General features: G+C 30.9%; 1 protein-coding gene across 1 annotated transcript in view; it reads right to left on the bottom strand.

Moving 5' to 3' along the window:
• Positions 1-128: 128 nt before the first annotated feature.
• Positions 129-23,631, bottom strand: part of LOC143236091 (3'-5' RNA helicase YTHDC2-like) — an 83,479-nt gene continuing 59,976 nt past the window's right edge. The window contains 14 exon segments of the mRNA XM_076474358.1: positions 129-2,518; positions 2,607-2,691; positions 3,791-3,942; positions 4,145-4,431; positions 5,618-6,056; positions 8,582-8,694; positions 10,890-11,143; positions 16,264-16,535; positions 16,677-16,783; positions 17,281-17,446; positions 19,724-19,779; positions 19,782-20,031; positions 20,511-20,591; positions 21,411-21,498. Of these exon segments, the coding sequence (XP_076330473.1) occupies positions 2,270-2,518; positions 2,607-2,691; positions 3,791-3,942; positions 4,145-4,431; positions 5,618-6,056; positions 8,582-8,694; positions 10,890-11,143; positions 16,264-16,535; positions 16,677-16,783; positions 17,281-17,446; positions 19,724-19,779; positions 19,782-20,031; positions 20,511-20,591; positions 21,411-21,498 (2,599 nt within the window). The 3' untranslated portion in view covers positions 129-2,269.

The following is a 23,631-nucleotide window of genomic DNA, read 5'->3' on the forward strand; positions in this document are numbered from 1 at the left end:
AAAATTCAAATGTATTTTGATGATACTTTACTCAAAAATAATATCTTTCTACAACCAGACTGTTATTCATTGACCAACTGAACTAATTACAGTTCAAAACACATTAGAAATGAACGTATTAAACGACATTAAACCACTGAAGAATACATTTTATTGAAAATCATTAAGAAAACTGGTATAGTCATACAAATATGATTCACAACAAAACTACGATAAAACTCACAATCCTGGTATTATCTACAACACTGAACTATAAAAATCAATATTTATTACGGGAAAACAAACTAAGCCTAATCATTGTAATGCAAATTTTACTCCAGATGAATAAATAACTATTTTTTTGATTCCAAATAGAAATATAAGATAATTTGTTAAATCTCAAACACATCCCTAAATGAAAACTGATTCTGAATCCTGCATGGTTTAAATTCATACACACAATCAATGAAGGAAAAGTGTATTCAAGTGCACTGAAAAAGGAAAAAAAAAGGCCTAATTTGAATAATTATTAGTAGATAAGGAAAACAAAATAACCAATAGATAACCTTCTTCAGCAAATAACATTTATTCAGCATTTAAAACTGCACTCAAAATAATGTAAAATGAAATTTACTATATACAAATAGAATGAAAAAAAACTTAGAAACAAGAAAACTACAAAATTGCAGCTTTCTTACAAAGTACGAACCAAGTACCAAAAAGTTTATTTTATTTTACATGCTTCTTACTAATTTGGGAAGTTTGACCTTGAGAAAGACTTATAAAAGAATTTTCTTTTTTTTTATATTACTATACACATCACAATTTGGTTACAAAACAAATAAATCCATATGATACTAGTTCAGTGATTCTGTGAATATTTTCAACAAAATCATAAAAAAAACATCAAGGGGTGGCCTACTTTTGAGCACATCCACTATAACTAACAAGAAGTTTGAATATCTGAATACAATTTCTTTTAATGTTAAAAAGTCTGAAATTTCTCGCATACAAGCTATGAATTTAAAAATTAAATTTTCAAACGTCAGTTACTTTTCAAAATTTAATTAATAAATTAATAATCCTTCTTCTTTACACTAATAAAAATTCACAATTTTTACCCAATAACCTATTAATTAAATGAAAGCACATTGTCTTTACTGCACAGGAAACAAATTGAGAAACAAACAAAATATTTTGCATGGTCAACCTTAACAAACATCCAATGACTTAGTAGCCCTACAATGTTGAAATAATAAATGTTAGTAAATCACAGTGAAGGTTGTACTAAATGGAACATTATAGAGTATACTAAACCCACAATATACTAGAAAACTAGTAATCCTACCAGTGATTACTGTGTAGTAAACAGATGTTTTGAAAGCTGGTGTCTTGTCTAAATCACTAGTAGATTAAAAAACAAATTGAAATACTACTACATATGAACTTTGCAGTACATGTAGCATCTTAGTTAGGTTGTTTATTTGTCCTTCAACTATAAGAAAATAGCTTTGATTTTAGGAATAACATATAATTGTGGTTTAAATTAATTTTATTAATTATAAACCACAAGATATACCAGTGAACTAAACAAACAAAGAGTATTCATACTTCCCTCTATATTTATAAAATACACACTGTTTTAGTTATGCTTCATAGCTAACACATTTAACATTATTAGTTGAATAACTGGAGTAAAAGAGAAATAAGATGGTTAAAAAATGCATGCTCTTATCCACTGTATTTCATTTAGTATGATTAACTATAATTCTGCCCACATGACCTGTAGACACTGTTATATTACTTTTTTATATATTTATATGCATTTGCAGTAAAAACCCTGAAGTTCTCTTTGATTTAGAAACATTTGAGATTATTTTTTTAAGGTTATAGTTGTACACAAGAGGTATTTTCTAATGATCTAGATAACAGAAAAATATACCTAATAAAACAGAGATAATTGTTAAACTTCAACCAAAGACCTTAAATTAATGGACAAGTTTAAGATAACATTAAAAACAAAATAGTTCAACTTTTTCTTTATAATCAAAGTTTTAATCACATCAGTGCAAACAGCATACACACTTAAATAACTTAAGTTTGACAAAAGTATATTCATATAATCAACAATACTTTGGTTTGAAATTATTTATAAATTACTTTTGGTATAACAAGCACTAACAGTAAATAAGAAATTATTGTGAAAAAAACAGCTATACGTATTTAGGTTTTTTTTATATAACTTTTATAGTCCAGCAAATATGTTATGCACACAGCTCCCTTCATTTTATCACTGACCACCAGTACTCCATGTTGTTGTTGTGACAATTCCTGATGACTGATTTCCTGTCAGCCAAGGACTGTTTGGCAAAATTTTGACTCCGCCTCCTGACATCAGAAGTGTTGTATCTCGTCCACCACAGGAGGAAAGGTGGCCAATTGGAGTCTGGTTTTCTGCTGGACGCCAGGACTTAGTCATTGAAGGCCCCATCTTGTCCCAGAGTTTACAGAGTGCTTCACCAACATTAGGTTCCAGCTCCTACGAGATTAGAGAATATCAAAAATGAAAAATGAGTCCAGAAATCTTCCTATTGGTAATTTCAGAAATTATTACATTATAAACTTACCTGCCCATCACGGCTGATCTGTACTTTTCGGTTTTCATTCCATGGATTCTGTAGCTGCCTGGTAACTTGGAATGGAAGATTGGCACTATACATAAAACAAAAATAAATGGTGTTTAACACTGCAGTAATGGTTTAAATGGTGAAGCATTAGAAACCAAAAGGCCTAAAATCTGTGATAAATTCATGTCAACTGCAAAGGTTTTCTTTCAAATTTTTTTTTACTTTGTTCATTTCTTATTCAAACTTCAAAGAGTGTACAGATATAATTTTGGAAATTCTACTTTTGTATTCCTCTGATTTTGAATCCAAAATGGACAAATCAAAAACAACGTGGCGAAAGACATTTCTACGTAGTATGATTTTTATCCCAAATTTTAGGACCAGTTTAATAATTTAGTCTCACTCTCTTCTCCCCATATCAAAATTACTAACACTGAATCACAGTCAGATACAAGTTCTTCTAAATGATGTATTGGAATCTGCTACTTTGTCTTAAAAACGTTTTACCCTGGTGAAGAATACAAATCAGCAATTTATCTTGTGAAAAATAAAAGGATTTTTGCTAAGGAAGTGAGTTTTGATTTGTTGAGGTCTTTAATAATACACGTATCAGTTTAAGCAAAAAAAATATAAGTCTTGACACTACATTTCAAAATATCAAAGATGCTACCAAGACTTTGTGGAAATACAGCATCATTAGAAAGTTTTCAAAGTAACTGGATGGCAAGTGAACAAGTAAGAAACTCAGTGCACAGATTTCTGTTGCAGAATTATCATTATGGTTTTATTACAGTCCAGTTGTTTTAAAATATAATATTAAAACAAGTGAAATGATTATATATAATGTTTGTTACAAAGTTAATCACCACAGCTGCATTCTGGACTTTAAATAATTATCTTTTTTTTCATCAAAATCCATGTAGGCTGGTTCAGTAACTTTAGAATACAAATTATTCTCCTCTTCTATGTTGTTACAATACCTATCTGTGATAATTTCACTTATGTTACAACATTGTTTACCACATTTTTATATCCAGAAATTTAATTAATTATCCATCTTCATAAAAAATCAACCTTGACTACTTTATTTACTTTAGAACCCAGTTGATAAATTTTTCTTCTCTACTATGTTATTACAACACAATCTGTGATTATTTTTATTTAAAAGTAACCACTATACTTACCGCTTGATCCACTCTATTCTATAGCAGTTTCCAAGATTTGGAGCACAAAACTCTGGAGATCTCTGTTCCTGAATTTCAGAGATCAAACGAGCATAGCCTTGAAAGTGTCCACTTCCTTGAGCGGAGAATACAAGACAGACCTCTTTTCCATCCTGAAACAAATGAACATGGGTGTGTAAACTGTTCTTTACACAGCAAATACACATGGCTTCAAACTGCATAGATGTCTTATTCCTGAATGCAGGTTTGAAAACTTATAATAATTATATCTTATAAGCTTATTTTAAACATGTACTGAAATTCACAATTGTATTTAGTAATAAAATTTCAATAATTTTACAGTTTCATGCATACCTTTAATGCCCACACAAGTTTGCGTTCAGTAGATGGTGTAAATGCCCAGATGCCATTTGCTACAGAAACATCAATCGCTCTGAGACTACTGGCTTTGATGACAAAATATCGTGTACTCAATGGTAAACCAAACGTTGATAACTCAGATTTTTCTTTGAGTGTGTTTATAGTGCTACTGTTAGGTGGAGCAGGACTGTGGCAAGGACTTATTGGAGTGCTTCCACTGCCACTTCCAGCTGAACGGACAGATGAAGTATCCGATTTTTCATCAGAACCTCTCGAATACCCTAAAAAAATCAATAACAAGTTTATACTAAAAGTAATAAAGTCAACTATTCCAATAAAGTATTTCTTCTCACTTACACATCAAAAAATAAAAAAATAAATCGTAAAGTATACAATTTAACGACACAGAATAAAATAATAAAAATAAAAATAACACTAATACCACCTAAATATATTACATGTAAATCTGCATTACTGATAGTATATAATCTTAACACTACTACTATAAGAAAAAACACATAAATACCACAAACTAGCCTGCTATATTTCATATTATGGCTTTTGTTAATTTCTTACTGCACAAGATAAAACAATTTAACAATAATTTTGAACAGAAACAGAATTTCCCACTCTCAAAACACAGTAGGACTGAAGAAACACTTTCTTGAGAACATTTAAGGTAGGTAACATTTAAAACTATAGTAAACAAAGTACAGAGAGTTGACGTATCTAGCTTACTCTCTCCAGCAGAATGTGCTTAAATAAAAGCTTGTTATTAGCTGTTAACACACAACATAATGTCTCACTTCATAAAATAGTAGGTAACTTGAAGTTATATATAACTATAAAAATCTACTTCAAATCACAACATAAACACTAATTTTCTAAAGTGGCGATGAATTCAAATGCACTTATTGCTAGTGAGCTTCAAATAATACTAAACGACACCAATCAAAATATAAAGATTTCAGAAGCCTCTGTAAATGCATTTCTTAAACAACCACTTAACTTTCTCTTGATTTCTTAAACAACTACTTAACTTTCTATCTGATGTTTTATGTTAATATGCTGTTTTGTTTCTTTGTTTCTGAATTTTGCACAAAGCTACTCAAGAGCTATCTGCACTAGCCACCCCTAATTTTGTAATGTAAGATGAGAGGGAAGGCAGCTAGTCATCACCACCTACTACCAACTTTTCGGCTACTCTTTTACCAACAAATAGTAAGATTGAGAATGATATTATAATGCCCCCACAGCTGACAGGGTGAGCATGTTTGGTGCAACAGGGATTCAAACCTGTGACTCTCGGACTAAGAGTCGAATGCCTTAACCCACCTGGCCATGCCGGGCCATGTTAATACATTGTATTCCTTAAAGTACACTTAAAGCTTAAAGAACATATTTCATTTATTAATTTTTTATTGTTGTTACATCTTAGCAAATAACCATACACTACAAAGATCTCACGTTTCTTCATAATTCCTTTCTTCAGAGGAACAAAGGAAGGCTTGCTTCCAGGAAATGATGCTGAATATCTACTAGTATCTACGGTATTGGACCAACTGTCATCAGATGGGTCAGATTCCAGAGATCCATGTCTGGCACCACTCCTGAGAGGTGTAGTACTTATTCCCTGGATAGGATACGCTCCAGGAGCCTGACCAATTGGTGTCTGTTGGTTAGAACTAGGAACAGGTGGGCAAAAGTCATTAGCCATTGGTTTGGGACGTTGTCCAATACCTGCTGGTTGTTGTAAACCAAGTGCTTGCTCTTCAACAGTTAACACCCCCACAACAGCACGCACAACAGCTTCGTCCACCTGTGACCATGGTTTGGCTGGAGATTGCATTCTTCTTAGAAAGAGAGCGTGCCACTTCTGACGTAGGTTTAAACTCAAACGAGAAAGCTATAGCGGCCAAATTCACACGATAATCAACTTACAGTCTCTAGAATATTATACAGTTTATTAAAACTCATTTTCTTAAAAAACAAACTTTACTGATGAGAAAAATATTGACAGAAATATACTTTCTCCTAATAAAATGTTAAACTTTTAAAAAATAATTTTATGTGTTTTAATTTTTGATCAGTAAATATGTCAATAAAAACCTAACTTTTGGAGAAAGAACAATCTTCAACATGAACTACACTAATGAATATGTAAAGCTGAATAAAGAATTGCTCAAAAAGCATCTTTAAACTTCTAACACATGGTTAATTCTTAATTTTCAGTACAATACTTCACTAAAACTTTCCACAAAATTCTTTCACATAATAGTATTTTAACTACAAAGTGAACGATTTAACCCTGTGACGGTCGGGTGCATATATCAAATTTCTAAAGTTTAAGTGAAAATGAAAATTCTAACTATATGAACAATTTTTAATTTCCAAAATACTTTGACATTTATACCTTATCATTCTGTCACATTTATTTAGTGTAATTTTTAAATAAAAAATGAAAAATATGTTCTAACTTCCATTTTTACACAGTTTATACACAACAAAACATTGACTTTTAAATAATGTTTTGCTCATTCCGAAGTGCAGGTTTACATTTGTTTAGAGACTTTCATCCCCTGGGAACATAATAATGTATTAATTTTTTTTCATGTGATTTTTCCTTTCTGTTAGTGGTTTTATTATTACATGCAACTCTTTCATGATGTCAGCCTTGTAGTCAGAACAATTACTAATGAAGTTTAATTGTGAAAATAGTTCCAGTTAAAGTATTAACATAAAGCTAAAGTTTCAATATCAATAGACAGAGTAAATTATAAACTATTTCAGTTAACATAACACAAATAGTGATGTTAATAATTTATGTACATTTTTTTTTCAGATACTAACTAGCCAGTGCTCCTGCACAGACATACAATGTAAACTAATAGGAAGTATGCTAGATTTAGGAATAAATCACAGGTGTAGGAATGTTTTTGCAGTTTCATTAAATGTTCTTTTCATTCATGATAATGCTTCTATATTAAATTATATCTCTCTGAAACCTGAACTTTCTTCTGTGATAAGATAAGGATTCAGACAAGTCTCGTCAGATTTTATCAGCACAGCCAATAACACCAAAGTATTCATGTGGCTCAAATTCTTATTTACTGAATTTAAGATATTAAAACACTACATATGAATGAAATAATTTACCATTTAATAAAAAGAAACTACACTTAATGAAGATACAGTATGTCCATAGGTTGAACCACTTTCTTAACTGAATAGAATAAAAACCACACCAAATAAACAGTTGCAATTTGTACCATATGAGAGACTGATTTTCTGAAGTTTAAATAAGGTTTACAAAAGACGTTATTTATACAATGAAGGTAAATGCTAGATGGTTTTGTAAATAATATGAACTTTGTTAAGCCAAAACTTGCAAGTGATAAGTTCCATGTAACTGGGTTAAGTATTTCCTATATAAGAAGGTATAAAATAAAGAGGATGTCAATGACATCCATCTGGTTTGGATAAGGTTGATGACTATCTGGTGTACAATATAAGAATGTATAAAATAAAAAGGATGTCAGTGACATGCATCTGGTTTGGACAAAGTTAATGATTATCTGATTTAAAATAGTAATTAAAAAAGAAATCAGAAAATATTCATGGAACATAAACCAAAATTAGCTGGATGAAGTGAAATATTGTCACTTGATTGGCTTGGTTTGTTTTGAATTTCACAAAAAGCTACACGAGGGATATCTGCACTAGCCATCCCTAATTTAGCAGTGTAAGACTAGAGGGAAAGCAGCCAGTCATCACCACCCACTGCCAACTCTTGGGCAACTCTTTTGCCAATGAATAATGAGATTGACTATCACATTATAATGCCCCCATGGCTGAAAGGGCGAGCGTGTTTGGTGTGACGGGGATCCAAATCTGCAACCCTCAGATCACAAATTGAGTGCATTAACCACCTGACCATGCCACGCCAATGTCACTTGAAGTAAAAGAGTTTGAACTAGATGGTTAACTAAGATTAAAAAACTAAAGTTGATTGATAAACAACACAAATTCTGAACCTTTGTTTGGAAAAAAAAAGTATGAAAACCAAATACATGAGAAGAAACAAAAATACTGTAAATCACCCACCATCCTTCTGAAAACTGAAGTTGTAAAACAGACTCAACAACAATGAACCACCACCTGGATGTCATATTTTCTTGCTTGTATAATTATAAAGCTAACCTTATCTAGTACTGCAACTAATTACTACAATGAGAGTTGCAACAAAGTCTGAAAGTTAAGCCTAGTTAAACTTCATGTTGCACTTTTTTTCAAATTGAAGAACTTTATAATATAGAGCTTAATAAAAACACATTATATAATTTTTATCACAAATGATCCACTCTTTATGTGAGTACTGATATAAAAGTCTTAATTCTATGAATAATAAAATACACAAATAAAATGTCTTACCTCAGGATCAATTTTAAAACAGACCCATTCGTCAAGTTTAAAAATGGACTTTGGACCCTCAGTTTTTTCTTCCTCTTCACTATCACTTTCCTCCATGTATCCATCAAAACGACCTAAACATTAAACAAACAGTGCTTTAACTTTAATAACTTTTTAATGATATTCTGTAAACAAATGTAACTTTCAATTGTAAATTTTCTTACTGACAAGCCTTTTTTAATAAGAGAAGAAATTACTATTATTTAATTTATGGGCATATCAAATGTATTTGACAAATTTATGATACAAGATCTCATGACTGGATCATATTGGGTTGAGGAATAATTCGTGAGCGTTTTCTCAAGTTAAAAAAATATATTCATAAATGAAACGCTTTCACAAAATATTTCATGTCATTTGGTAGATAATTTTTTGCTCTAATAGATGGTGTGTTTGATTTTCATATGTCTTTAATTTTTGCTTTCATTTTCAGCTCATTAAATGGAATGTCAAGTGGACAAAATCGAGCATTTTCGACACCATCTGCTTTTTGCATTTAATTTCTTGCAATTTCGTTTAAAACAATGCATACTATATACCTAGGTATTACATGAAATAAAGTATCATAATAAATGTTTTGGGTGTAATGTGTTCATGCATTGAAGTATTGTATAGTCTTGCATGTAATGCTTGAATGAAATTATTTAAAAACGCTCACGAATTATTCCTCAACCTAATATTTAAGCAACACAACTATGCACATATAAATCTTGTGTTCACATTACAACACAATTATAAAAAAAATTCCAAAAATATTAAATACATTTAAAAAAAATCAATGTTCACACGTAATCAAGTAAATTGTCGATTTCTTTCTAGGCTTTTTTTAAACCATCAACATATTTATCATTTATTCATCTTCATTTTACTCGTCCATATACAAAGGTGAGCACAACATTAAATGTTCCAAATGAGAGATTAAACAAAAATTCTCATTTCTGGTTATATTATATAAATTTAAATGTTTTGCCATTATAAATTATCACAAGTTAACCAAATTCTTACCAGCTTCTTTTCTCCCAAAATTTCCAGGCCAAATAAAATTTTGTGAAGTTGCACATACACACACACACACAGAACGTATCCAACTTTTCCTCATTATCTACCTAATTAATATTAATTAATTAATACTACTCTAGCTTCTAATCTTATTAAAAGGTATAATACATATTTCAAAACATACTCCACCCACATTGGTACCAAAGAATAAGAGAAAAATTTCAAAAAAGAACATTGTAACACAATGTTGAAAAAATACTTTCGATTTGTAAAATATTTACATAGATATATCTTTCAACAAAGGAATTCCAGGCTCATCTATGCTGTTCTGTTTCCCACTACCATCTTACTCCAAACTACAAACAAATATCTTTTCCTATAAACAACATTGATCTCCAAGATACTCAGATGGTCTCCTCCTATATTCTTTCAATGTTACCTGAAGGCAAACTATTTCATACATCTTAAAACTGTATTAGAGTATTAACACTACATTATCCGGACTCTTGTCAAAGTTTACTGTACTTTAATCAAATGTCCTCTAGTCTCTCTGTCAGTTGTTTGGATTTTAAGGATTCCAAACCTCTCACAGCCATAAAAGCATCAATCCTGTTTCCTCAAGTTCTTCTATTCTCCAGGAAAATAAAAGAAAGGTTCATGTAACTTAGTCTATAGTCATATGATAACCTCTCTAACCACTGAACTATCAATGATCTTCCTTGACAAGTCTTTAAGAATCAAAAAGAAAAGGAACCCAAACATGAACATGACATTCAAAATTAAGCCTAATCATCACCTTAAAGTGTAAATTGATGACCAACTTTGGTTTGTAGTTTTATTCTTATCTAGAAGACCTAAAATCTTATTTATCTTATTACTATACTAGTTAATACACATTGTTTAGAAGTTACAGGCTTTGTAGTAGCTATTTCCACATAATAAAGACTTTGGTGCCAAGCTTACTGATATCATTGATAGAAAACCTGAATTTAACTTTACAAAAAGAGATCTTAACAAGCATACTTTCACCTTTCCATATGCACAAGATTACAGATATTAAAAGCTAATTGAAAACAATCAATAAATAAGATTAATATTATTTCATGAGCAGGTATGATTTTTTCTAAATTACTTTGGCAAAATGATCCTATTAACATGTACTTGGTACTTGTAAGTATTGTAAGTTTTATTAACAAGAAATAGAATTTAAAAAAATAAGCCCTTTCACACAGATCAACATCACAATTGCTGAACCAATTACTTCATTTACCTTGTTCAGGTTCATGAACAGCATCTAATGGCAGACGAGCTGGTCCAGCAAATAGAGCTACTGTAATTGGAGACACAAGCGTCACACATCGTGCATAAGCTAAGTGACCAGTTCGAGTCATCTCTTCATATACAAGCCAATCAGATGGAAGAGAAGAAACAGTACTCTTATGAGCACTTACAATAGTTTCTTTTGAAGATTTTGGTAATCTGTTCATGACTGATGAAGGATGGAAACGTACCTTGCTTTCTTTTCTGAAAAGTAAGAACCTCATAAAATATCAACAGTAGACAAATCTTTTAAAATCAAAATTGGCAAAAACACATCAAAACAAAAGGAATATAATTACATCACATGAAGTGAGAGGTAATCATGTACTTCTGTGCTCATACATATCTAAATAAGATTAAATTTTTCAATACTGGTTCAAAAGTTAACATTTTCTCAATCTGAAAACAAGAGAGTGATCACCTCTACACACAGAAATGCTACTTCTTGTGCAAGTCTGCCTATGAGGCTTCCTAACTGCCACCTAAACATATATGTTTAATGTGAACTGTGATGATGCATGACAGAATTATTATAACCAACAGTCCTCTACCAACAGGAGAGTTACACAACCTCCATCTGTAATGACTTCCCCTGTGTATTTGTGATAATTTCATTCTTAGATAAGGCAGTTATAAAAAAGGGTCTACTGAAAGAGAAAGGAAGAGTGGAATGTGTGAGAAGTATCTATTAGAAATACATTTTCAGATTAAGAAACTGTTAACTTCTGAGGTGATAAGTCACCTCCACATAGAAATGTTAGAATTCCACGTTAAGTTGGTGTATGGACAGGTTCAAAAATTAAACTTAGATGAGCTCTCTTCAGAAAACAGCCGTGGACTGGGATATCCAATAACGTGTGAAACAACATCCTATCTTGACCATTTTATATTTTTTGCCAAAGATGAAAAATGGAAAAGGCAAAAGAGCCAGAAAAGTCAAAGATGTGTGGAATGTGATCGTGACCAAACAAGCACCTAAACAAAAGTGGTCAGTGGGTCAATATGTGCAGTGTGATTAGGGTGCAATCAGAGCATATGGCATGTGTTCACTTCAAATCTAGTGGGCAGTCTCTGGCTGCAGGAGGAAGGGATTAACTGTGCAATAGGTGCTCCATACTACAATGATGATGTCACCATTTCTCACCATATTGTACTAAGCCTAAATGGTAAGAATTCTCCCCATACTATGTTCATGGAACTGATATGGTCTGGATCAGAAAACTGAGTATGTTTGTATATCACAATGATAACTCAAGTAGTCTTGCTTACCACCTTATTTCACAGTAGGCTCTGGCAAAGTCAAGATGGTGGTGCTGAATATTTTCCTTTATCCTAATTCAATGCCAATTTTGGGAAATAAGCATACCCTGAGAGAAAGCACCAATTACAGAGATGCCAACTATTTCACACAACTGAGCGTAATGACTGTAGTAAGAGCCCGTAGAGATATCGTACAACCACTGGATACAGTTTTGAGTCATCCATGTCTGTGGATCTATCTGTGACTAAACTGTAAGCACTGTTAGTAAGTATGCAAGAAATCATTTTGTCATCTCCACAACCCAACATTTGTACAATGGCTGTAGTTTTGGTTCTAGCACAGCCATATTTTTTTGCTATATCAGAGTCTGGGAACATTTTTCTGAATAAATGTCCTGCATGATCGGCTACAGCTAGGAATAAATTATGAACAATGACGAATTGCGTGAACATCACTTCTGCATTTATGGTTTCATATTCTGAATTCTTACTCATAAATGTCGTTATCTGCATGGCTTTTGTCTTCCCCTCAGCCTTTTGTTGGTGAGATGCCGATTTTGTATGTCTGAAATAATTGTTTATCCTGCCAAGCACCACAGAAAAATCGATGTGACAAATTTAAAAAAAATGCATGACTGTCATTGACTTTTGATGCAATGACTGGATATTTTGCACTATACTTTTTCCTAAGTTTTCGAATCACAGTTTTAGTCCTTTTAGATTTGCCAGAAACAACACGATCTGGTGAACGAGGCCTCTTTTTTCTATCTTGTGAATAATCTCATTGGTGTTTCTATGCCGCTTATAATACAAGAAATACCCATCTATGTGAGCACTGATTCGCTGACAAGAACTGATGACATAACTATGGATTCCCCCACGTACCCAGTAGAGAGAAGCACCGTACTCAAACTATTGGTAGACATCGGAGATACAAATATTTTTTATTATTTCAAGCACAAACATGATTATTGCAAGTAGCCATTTGGACTATGTCTTTTATTTATTATCAAAAGTTATTTGTATCTCACTAGAAATTTTCTTTTCGCCCATTTCAAGCCCTGGGGGAACAATTTATCACTTTATTGTATAGGCCTACATAATATTTAATAATTTGGGAGTTGCAACAAGTTGTAAAATTTGTTTGCATGAGCATATAGTCGTAATGTATACACCAAAATCGTAATGGTTGGCATCTCTGCAATTACTTGATGGTATCCTGTTAAAGAGAAAGAAATTAAAGGGAAACATACTTACATATTTCAAAGAGAGAAAGATCAGTGAAGTATGACAACCAATGGAAGTTTAAATCCTGTAGGAAAAGAAACAGCTTAACAGTGAAGAGAAGGAGAGAAAAATGTGTGGGGAGTCATTGAATGTCTGCTGGAAGAATCTTGTCCAATGGTTAATGAAAATGAAAAAGGTGATGAAGCAGATGCAAAGAAACACAAAATAGCTTATGAGCATCTACAACTAGTGAATAATAAACCAACTAAAGGAGTTGACAGATCCATCCAGTATAAACAGAATGGCAGAGGGGTACCAGGGTGAAAATGACAATGGCAGGGACCCCAAAAGAAAATGGCTCCAATACATAACAGTAAACAGCCCAAACAGAACACAAGAGTCAACCAGGTTTGAAAGATCACAGAAGTGAGAGATAGCAAGAAAAAAGCTATAAGAGAAGAAACAGTTATCATCCTGAACATCAAAAGTCTGAGGAAGGAAAGACCAGTTAGAGTAGAGGAGTAAATAAATGCAGTGGAACAGAATACAAGAAGCATCAGTAGCAATGGCATTCAAATGATGATGACCACAGACAAGGAGAAGGAAATAATACAAATGAGAAAAAGTGATACAAGGAGCAAGAAGCAAACAACTTAGATGGAGCACTATAGAGAACCACTTTAAAAACCTACTCAGAATGCCAGAGAAGAAAGAAATGGAAAACAATAGGAAGAAAAACCCTGTGGTATCAGAGAAGACAAAGTTAGTAAGCAATGCTACCTAAAAATGGTGGAAAAGAACAAATCACGGTCAAACAACACATTAAAGGAGGCAGAAAGATGATTCGTGGTTAGACAAGTTAGGAGAAAAAGACAGATAGATGGAGAATGACTAAAGATCACTGCTTTAGTTCATAGACAGACAAAATTCCTATTGAAAATTTATATAACACAGTGGAAAATACCCAAATTTTACATGATCAATAATGGCCTATGAACACACTACTGTGTAACCCTTTTCACCATCATACTCACTAACCCTAAATATCCTTACTTGAATGCATGTTAAAGAAAAATATTTCTATAAGTACTAACAATTATAAAAAAAAAATTCAGGCTTTTTAAATAACTGGGAACTAAATTCTTGGAAAATAATTATGGAAATGGTGAGAAAAAGAGGGTATAAAAAGCAAATACTATGGGAATGTTACAGAATAAAGCCATGTTGATAACTAACAGTGCAACAAGCCTTCCAGTGGACTACTACAAAAATATATTTTAGAAGTTACTTTTTTCTAAAAATACACAACAAATTGTGGCTTCACAAGCCAAAATACAGAGCTGATTATACACATAAATAACCAATATTTAATAATAAACGTTCATTTCTCTACACATTTTCACCTGAAAACTTTCCTTGAAAAAAAAATCTCCTTTTTGTGTGGTGACTATTTAAGCTGAAATGATATTGATAATGAAATTTAAATAAAACTCTCACATAAAAATGCTACAAAATCATTCTATTGCTAAGGATTTATACTGCCTAATCTTAACAACATCAATATATTTGCACTGAGTTTTTATTTTAAACTATAAGTTTAACTCCAAACTTACAAGTTTGCAAAAGATATCTGACCCATTTTCAGAAAAATAAAATAAAGTAAATATAGAATGAAAATGAAAGTAAAGGTATTTATAGGTTTTAAAGATTTCACTGGAAGGCCTAGCTCCACTAACTACCATCCAAACTATCAAAGAAGTGTCAAATAGGTACAAATCCTACAAAAGTAGAAATATTCACACTACACTCATTTTTTATAATGTGAATTCAGTTGTGGTTCTTAGGACTCAAATACAATGTAAGTGTTAAGAAATTAAATGTCTGGGCTGATCAAACACACTGCAACAAGCTGTTGCTATACTTCATGTTTCAGCAGGAAGTGTACGTAAGATCCTGAAGAAAGAATATGAAATGGTGCTGTTAATAACAGAAGTGCTCAAGGTGGGAAATCAAACTCTCAAAAAGTGTTGTGTTTATTTGTTGAACATCACACAAAGCTACCTGATGGTTATTTGTGTCATTCCTAATTGTGAAGTGACAAACAGATGTACGGAAGCACAAACAGTGCACTTACTTATAAAATACTAGGGTATTGTACGACTTTTTTATATTTTCTGTGATAATGTATTGAATCATTAAAAAATTCATAATTTGTTTGGCATTACTCATTCTTAATGTTAGTCCATCATTTCTGTAAACCCACAATTATTACCATTATCATATTTTTCAACACACTGCATTCTAGTGTAAATTGTGCATTTCTTCATAACTTTTAAAAAGAAAAAAACAACTAAAAAGTTGTTTACAACGTTTTTTCAACTGGAAAGAGCATTTATTTTCAAAGCTAAGATATATACTTCATCAAGACCCTGATGGGAAGTCCTATACACTATCTGCTGATAGTGGAAAAGACAATGTAACCTCCACATGACTGAAACTAGATCATATACTCTCTGTTACTGAGTAGATAGTTTATAAGCAGAATTAAATGTAAGCTCAAGCACCCATCATAAAAAAAGAGAGAAAGTTTCATAGTTAACACTACAGATACTAAAAAGTTAGTTTTAAATAAATATATATATAAAAATCACACTAAAGTACAAGAAAACCTTGAAATTTACAAAAAATTTATGTTCAAAATACTTAAACAAAATGTGACCAAAATAATTCATTTTCAAGTTACAAAACTTATAACCCTAGTGTAAAGGCTGTCAATAAACAAAACCCTAAAAAACCCACATTAAAAGTAATGAACACAAGCACACTGTAAAACTCACTGTGTAATCAACTGCTGCCTTTCACGATCTACCCTGATAAGGTTCGGGTACATTCCTGCACACAAAGCAGCTTTGACAACAGCCCAGTTCTCAGAGTTTGAGTTTAAGTCTCTTATATCTCCTCCACCTCGTGCTCTTACAAACCCGGAAGCTCGGAGCTGACCGAGAAGCTGGGTTCGAATACCAACAATCATTTCCATGATGGCAGGTGAAATAAAAGTCTTTTCACTGAAAACTTTCTCATAGCCATCATTCCTGGCCTTCTGCCATGCCTGAAACAATGAAAAATTAATAATTATTCCTACCTTACACTGCTAAAGATGCAACTCACTAAACCAAAAAATAAGTAATGCAAACCATTCCATTACAACCAACATCCATGATAAACTATTTGAACCAGATAGTAACTGTACCTGGAATGCTCTTAGTAGTACCATGTGGTCACTGAAGGTGTCTGCTGCAAGTTTCTGTTTTGCTACATGACAAGCTCTTTTCTGAGAAGGCTGGTTAGGTAACAAAACTGAAAGGAAAGAAACCAATTACTCAGGTATGATATATGTTAAACATATTTAAGATATCTCTAAAGAGGTATAATACAGTAATAAACTTTGTTTTGCTCAAACAAAATGTATTGCATTAAATGTCATATTATTGGCTATTCAATAATATGAAACAACTTACGACTTTTATGTTTCAACCTAACAATCAGAAGCATTGTTCTTGCAATATAAAAAAACTTGGTTACACATATGACATTATTTCTGGAAAATATGGACTGTTTCCTTAGCATCAGGACCAAGATAGCTTTAACGTAAAAACACCAATGTATTTTCTTATTAATAATACAATAGAGCAAATCATAGTTTCTAAGTATATACTATGTGGATAATCTGATGTGATACCATATGTGGACTACTGTTTGAAAGATCTTACAGGATATCATAAATGGGCTACTGTGAATGATCTGATGTTTAAAAACATTTATAAACATTAACATGTATACATGAATATACTTACATGGGTCTTTATGAGCTAAGACACAAACAATTGTGAGGATAGGATCGAGACACTTTAAAATAACAGAATAAAGCACCATCTTTCCAAGTCGTGGTTCAATGGGTAAATCCAACAGATGAAGACCAAGCTCTGTTAGTTGCTCCCATGGGTCTAAAGCATCTATAGTCTGGGTCAAATTACATATAAATTTTGTAGTCTACAACTTGTAGAGAGCAAATGTACACAATGAGATATTAAACAATAAACATGTTTTAATTTACAGAGTTTTGAACCATAATCCAAATTTTATTGGTTTTATTCACTTAAATCTATATAGTTTTCAACCACAACAAAAAACTACCAAATTGTAACAACTACACAAAATTGCAAAAAAACATTTATTAGAATATCATTACACATTCTGTAAAACTTGGTAAATTGTTAAAAATATTATTTTCCAGGTCAACCATGAACATGGCATAATGCTATGAGCACTGAATTTAGTTATCATTTGAAAGCTATTAAAAGGTGTTGATGTATTTTTGTTTGAATAAAAAGTTACCAACTATGCTTTCTCCACTGCAGTAAATAAATCCTGTATTTAACCTTTGTAAGTGAATAAACTTACTACTAACACAAGATTTATTAACCCTTTTGCTATGGGCTCGGTATAAAATACACAGGTTTATATACAAACTTCCATGTTACGTATTTATAATATACTCTTAATGCTGTATGTGTACTTTCACAAAATTTAGTGGACTTTTAGTAAACATTGCAAGTCTTTTATACACAAAAACCTGAGTTTTTAATGAAGTATTTTCACTAAAAAGTTATTTGTCCAAATATTGAGTATGTTTCATTATTAGTTTGAGTGCAAAGTGTTTTATGTTATGATTAAAAACTATTCTTCAGCCCAAAAATCTCATATATTATTAGTGTAATCTCCAAAAGTTCCTGAACACATTTCAAACATTTGTTTTCAGTAATACTTTATATTTTGTCTGTTATTTTCTCTATCCTAACTATATGAGGTCTGTCAATTTGACCAACCTTGCAACCATCATAAAAAAATATGAAATAAATTATGTTCTTTCATTCTAGAATGACTAGAAATTATAGTACAAAAAACATAAATGTGTAGACTAAATTGCTTAAATAACATAACATTATAATTTACTTTTATTGTATTTATCTCTTGGCTGTGCCTGGCTAACAGTACAAAAGTTACAATGACATGGAACACGTGCATTCATGTTACCATATCCATTAATATAAAATTAGCTTTTAGTCTTTACAAAGTGACCCATCTTGGCTGTGCTTTAGTGGACTACTATTTTGTAGTATAAAATCATATTTCAGTTACTACGTACTATATACGTACATAGAATATCGTTATTTAAAACGAGTTGATAAACTTATTTTTATCAAAATATAGAAGATTAAATGAAGAAGTAAAGTAATCTCTAATCTCTTCTTGTTATGACCTTTAGTAGCTGGTTGCTGCTTTACATAGCTTGCTAAGCCTTAAAAATTTTCACATGTGGAAGATGTGAACCAAAATTATTTTTTCAGACTTTATATATATATTTGAATAAACAAAAATTCAATAATTAATATATCAATACCCTAGACTTTCATTATAATTAATCAACTTGTATTTTGGTGTTAAAAAAATATATGAATTTCAAGCAGACTAGAGACAGAACCTACCACCTTTAAATCTTGTTTCAAGAGAGTGAGATAGCATCCTAACATGTGAAAATAGCTGAAAAAATAACAATGGGGGGCATTACGAGTTTCAACTGGTTATTCACGTCATATACACAGGTAAGCATATATAAGGAACCATTTTGAAAAATGGAAAGGAGTGAGTGGGTCCACTGTGTGATTCAGTAAATAAGTCATACATCAACAAATAGAAAGATAGTAGGTTCTTATTTTATATTATAGCTGGTCAATACCAGTAATTTGAGTACCTAATTCATTTCAAACTATACACTTAGTACTTTGACATCATAAACATCTAATTCAGCCAGTGCTGCATTTAACATATCATGTGACACAAAGTTTTAAAGTGTTTTTAAATAGATATAAATAGATCTAGTACAATTAAACTTATATACATGAATTACTTAATTAGTGAAACAAGTAAGCCAACTGTGGATAACCTTCGTGAGAAACTTAGTGTAAGACCTTCATCTAGCTATAATTTGAGTACCAAGTACAGGATACTACTAAGAATGGACACAACAATTTACAGTTTTATTTTAAACTTTCATAACAAAACCAAAACTGAATTCCTTTATTTCTGAAGTGAGTTTAATTAATTTTTTGGTTCTCAAGGCTTGATGTAGTTGTCTTATTCAAGATACAGATATAACAGATTCAATCAATAACTGCCCAATAAAACACAAGAAAGGATCCTTCTGGAGCATTTCATAAACATAACATTTACAGATACCTTCAATAATGTGACTGCTTTTCTGGTTACAATAAAAGCTGGTGGGTCAGGAGCACGGCAAGAAAATCAGCAATTGGAACATTTGGTGGAGCTAGAAGTTTTGCCTGAAGACACAATTCATGAATTGGCATTCGTAGTATCTCTGGAAGCTGAAACCTCTGTAGATGTTGAAAGCGAGTACGGCTAAACATGTGATAACAATAACCTGGTCTGCATCGCCCCGCTCTTCCTCGTCTCTGAATGGCTGAAGACTGTGACACCCAAACTGACTTCAACATTGTAACTCCAACCAGGGCATCATATGATTTCTATAAATTAAATATTTTTTTTTATTCTCATTTGTATATAACTGTTTTTAAATTTCAATTTATCACCTGAATATAGGTGGATTTGTACTGCTTTAAGATTTAAATTTTGTTTCCAATTTTAAATTTTTAAAATATTAAGCATGATCTAATTAAATCTTCTAATTATTTTCAATTTGTTCTAAGCTAGTTTTCCATTCCTGAAAGATATCTTTGAGTAAAAAGTTTTTTACCTTATGGTTTTAAAGTCAGAAATATACTCAAGTGTATTTTTAAATATCTCTTTGTTTGAAGAAGCTTATTTCTATGAATAAAACAGTGAAACTTTTTGTGAAAATATGCAAAGAACAAAAGTTCAGAAAATGAATATTTGTAGCATAGAACACTATAATTTTCAATAAGGAATGATTATTTTGATTAACAGAATTTTTGAAGTTACAAATTAGAGAATTTACAAATGAAACCACAAAAATACATCTTACTTCTTTGACTTTACCGCTGTCAATGACAAAAACCACATCACTTATTGTGATACTTGTTTCTGCAATATTAGTTGCAAGTATCTACATAAGAATACAAAGACAATTGGGTATTTAAAATAACATTTGCCAAAACAATAAGTAAAAAATTAAATAATACCAAATGATAAGTGCTTACGTTTGAGAAAGATTTGTTCTTAAATATCAAGTGTTAATAAATAATATTACTTCTAACAGTTTGCATAAAATGAACAAACATTACACACGTTAAAAACATAATTACTCCAGTTTTTACACATTTTGTTGAAAGTTCAAAAAACAAATACTCAAATACTTAAAAAAGGATATTAAAAAGACTTGTGATACCAATAGTTGAACAAAATATTTAAAATTCTTAATAAAATTGTTTTAAAAAAACTAGTCAAAAATGTAAGAAATAAGACCAATCCAAACAAAATATTTAATTAAAAATTATAATAAATAATGGAAAATGGAAAACAAAGGAGTTTAAGTAAAAGGAGAGACAAAAACTGATCCCTATGGTTTTCCAACTTGTAAACATCTGTAAAATAGGTTTACAGTTTTTCAGGGTTTATTTTATTATTATATCTATTTTTCAACCTTCAATATTTTTGGATTAATTTAATTTTCTCAATTTTTGTATTTTTGACAGTTCCTTTTAGATATTACAATTTGTAATTACCTCATGCACCATCTGATATCATACATGCTATTTTTATATGACAAGTAACAGCTTTGAAACACCAGGAAGTAGAACAGTAATCTTTATAAGATGTGTTTTAAGGTTATTGAAAAGAAATTTACTAAGATATAAACTCAAAATAAATCAGAAATAGCTAATTTATTTTTCACAAAAATACTTAAATGGTTAAAAAAACTCACAATCTTTCTAACACCAGGGGGTGCAGGTTTGAACACACATTTCTGGTCATAGCTCTGCATACTTGAATGTAATGTATATAACACATACCTAAAACATGCAATACATTAATTTTAAAACATTTACTTATATCATGTCCAAGTCTAATTTTTTCCTGAAAATCATGTCAAATAACCAATTAGCATGAGGACCAGTGTATCTTTCACCATAAAAAGTAACGTATTTTAAAGAAGATATATATAATAAAATAAAACTGATTAAAAATCTTACATTAAGTTATATACAAAACTATCATTTAAACAAAAGAACCATATGTATCACAAAAAAGTTACATCTGTAATTAAAACAAACAAAATGAATACATTTGCTTGCATTTTTGTAAAAGTTTTAATTTTAAGACTATGCTCTTTCCCGTAAGACAAAAAAAAAAGTCATTAATCTTAAAATAGTAAACTAATTACGGACCAATAAATAAATACTGGTTTGGCATCTTTCGAATACCTATTCTTGAATTAGAAAACTACTTTTGAGTTGTGACAAATCTATATAACTCAACTTTTAAAGATGAAGAAGTTTTTCTACAAGTAAGTTTTCCTTAAAAAGTATGGTATTATTAACAGATGTTTCATATTTCACCTAAGTTCTGTATTTTTATAAAACACTCAGGTACTGCTGAAACAAATCATAAGAAAAACATTACAGATTAAATGCTAATTCACCTGTGATGGATTTACTATTATACAGTTATTTTAGTATCAATATTTGTTTCACTTAAATATATATTTATAACTGTATGTAACTTATAATTCCCACCTATTCACTAAAATTGTATAAGATTCTTGAATGCAAGAATCAACAATATGCTATTACATGTATGTAAATACCAGTATTGTTGTTTTTGCTGAAATTTCTAGAATGACTCCTAATGGTTATAAAAGGTAGCTACTGCAGCATTTGGAGAGACAGTATATATTGTTGATTTGATAAAGTTAGTACACTCTAAACTGTGATTAATGCTTATTAATTGGGAAACTATGGATATTTAAACAGAAACATTTATAGATTTCAAACATTACAAAATGTTTAAATTTACGTTAAACTCACGTGTGATTAGCAAAGAACTAGCTATCTAACCGTTAAGTGAACTGTAACTATATCAACTCAGAATTAATTTGCTCATAGTGAATCTGGACCAGATAGAAGACATAATATTGTTTGTAAGATTGTAAAACTTTTGTATATAAATCATTATTTGTAATAACCATTATCACAAATTGTATTGTTGTTTGTACATTAAAATATATGTATTAAGAAAGAAAAGTTGGCAAATATAAATTTGATACGGACATGGACATTCAATTAACTTCTAAATCCAAATTGCAATTTAATTCAGTTTTAGGCTATTTTAAATCACAATACATAACACAATGAATTGAAGGCTCATCCAAAATAAATTTTAATACGTAACACACCTTTTAAAAATAACCAAAAGGTAAAAACTATATAAGCCATAAAACATATTTTTAATTAATTAAATTTCAGGATTGAGGAGAAACAAGATAATCATAAGTTCTGCAAGTACATAATTTATTGCAATCATGACTTCTCCGGTAACTACATTATTAGAAGCAGAATGAAATGTTTTGTAATGGGTTTTATATTTACATTTAAACAAAGAACCAGAAGTGATCTTGACATTCACCAAAGGTTAACTCGAGTGAGAAGTAGGGAGGAAGCTTAAGTTGTGGGCACATTTCATGTGCAGCAGGTGCATTTACCTTCTTTGAACAGTTGATGCTGCACTCAACAGACTCCTAGAAGTCTGGCCCTAAATAATCTATTACTTTTACATTTTCAGAAAAAAAAATCTGGACTAGTTACACACATTATATATTATAAATTAATATGCAAAAATCTAAGTTTCACAATTTTCTTTTTGCTGTTATCATTTAGTTTGTTTTCACATTAATAAAAGTCCTCATACTATAACAAACTGGAAATTTCAAATTTTACCACAGGTGACTACATCCTAACTTTTAACAACACAGAGAAATTAAAAATCTATACTACTTATAAAGGTGCAAAAATAAAGAAGACATAGCCACAATCTTATTACAAGAAATATTAAAATGATAACTTCATACTAAGGAACTGTGATTGTTGTCACTGTGAGATTTAAGGAACATTTTTATTAACAAATGAAATTACATAAAATATGTTTAA

Source organism: Tachypleus tridentatus, chromosome 13 (genome assembly GCF_004210375.1).
Source record: "Tachypleus tridentatus isolate NWPU-2018 chromosome 13, ASM421037v1, whole genome shotgun sequence".
Classification (NCBI taxonomy): Eukaryota; Metazoa; Arthropoda; class Merostomata; order Xiphosura; family Limulidae; genus Tachypleus; species Tachypleus tridentatus.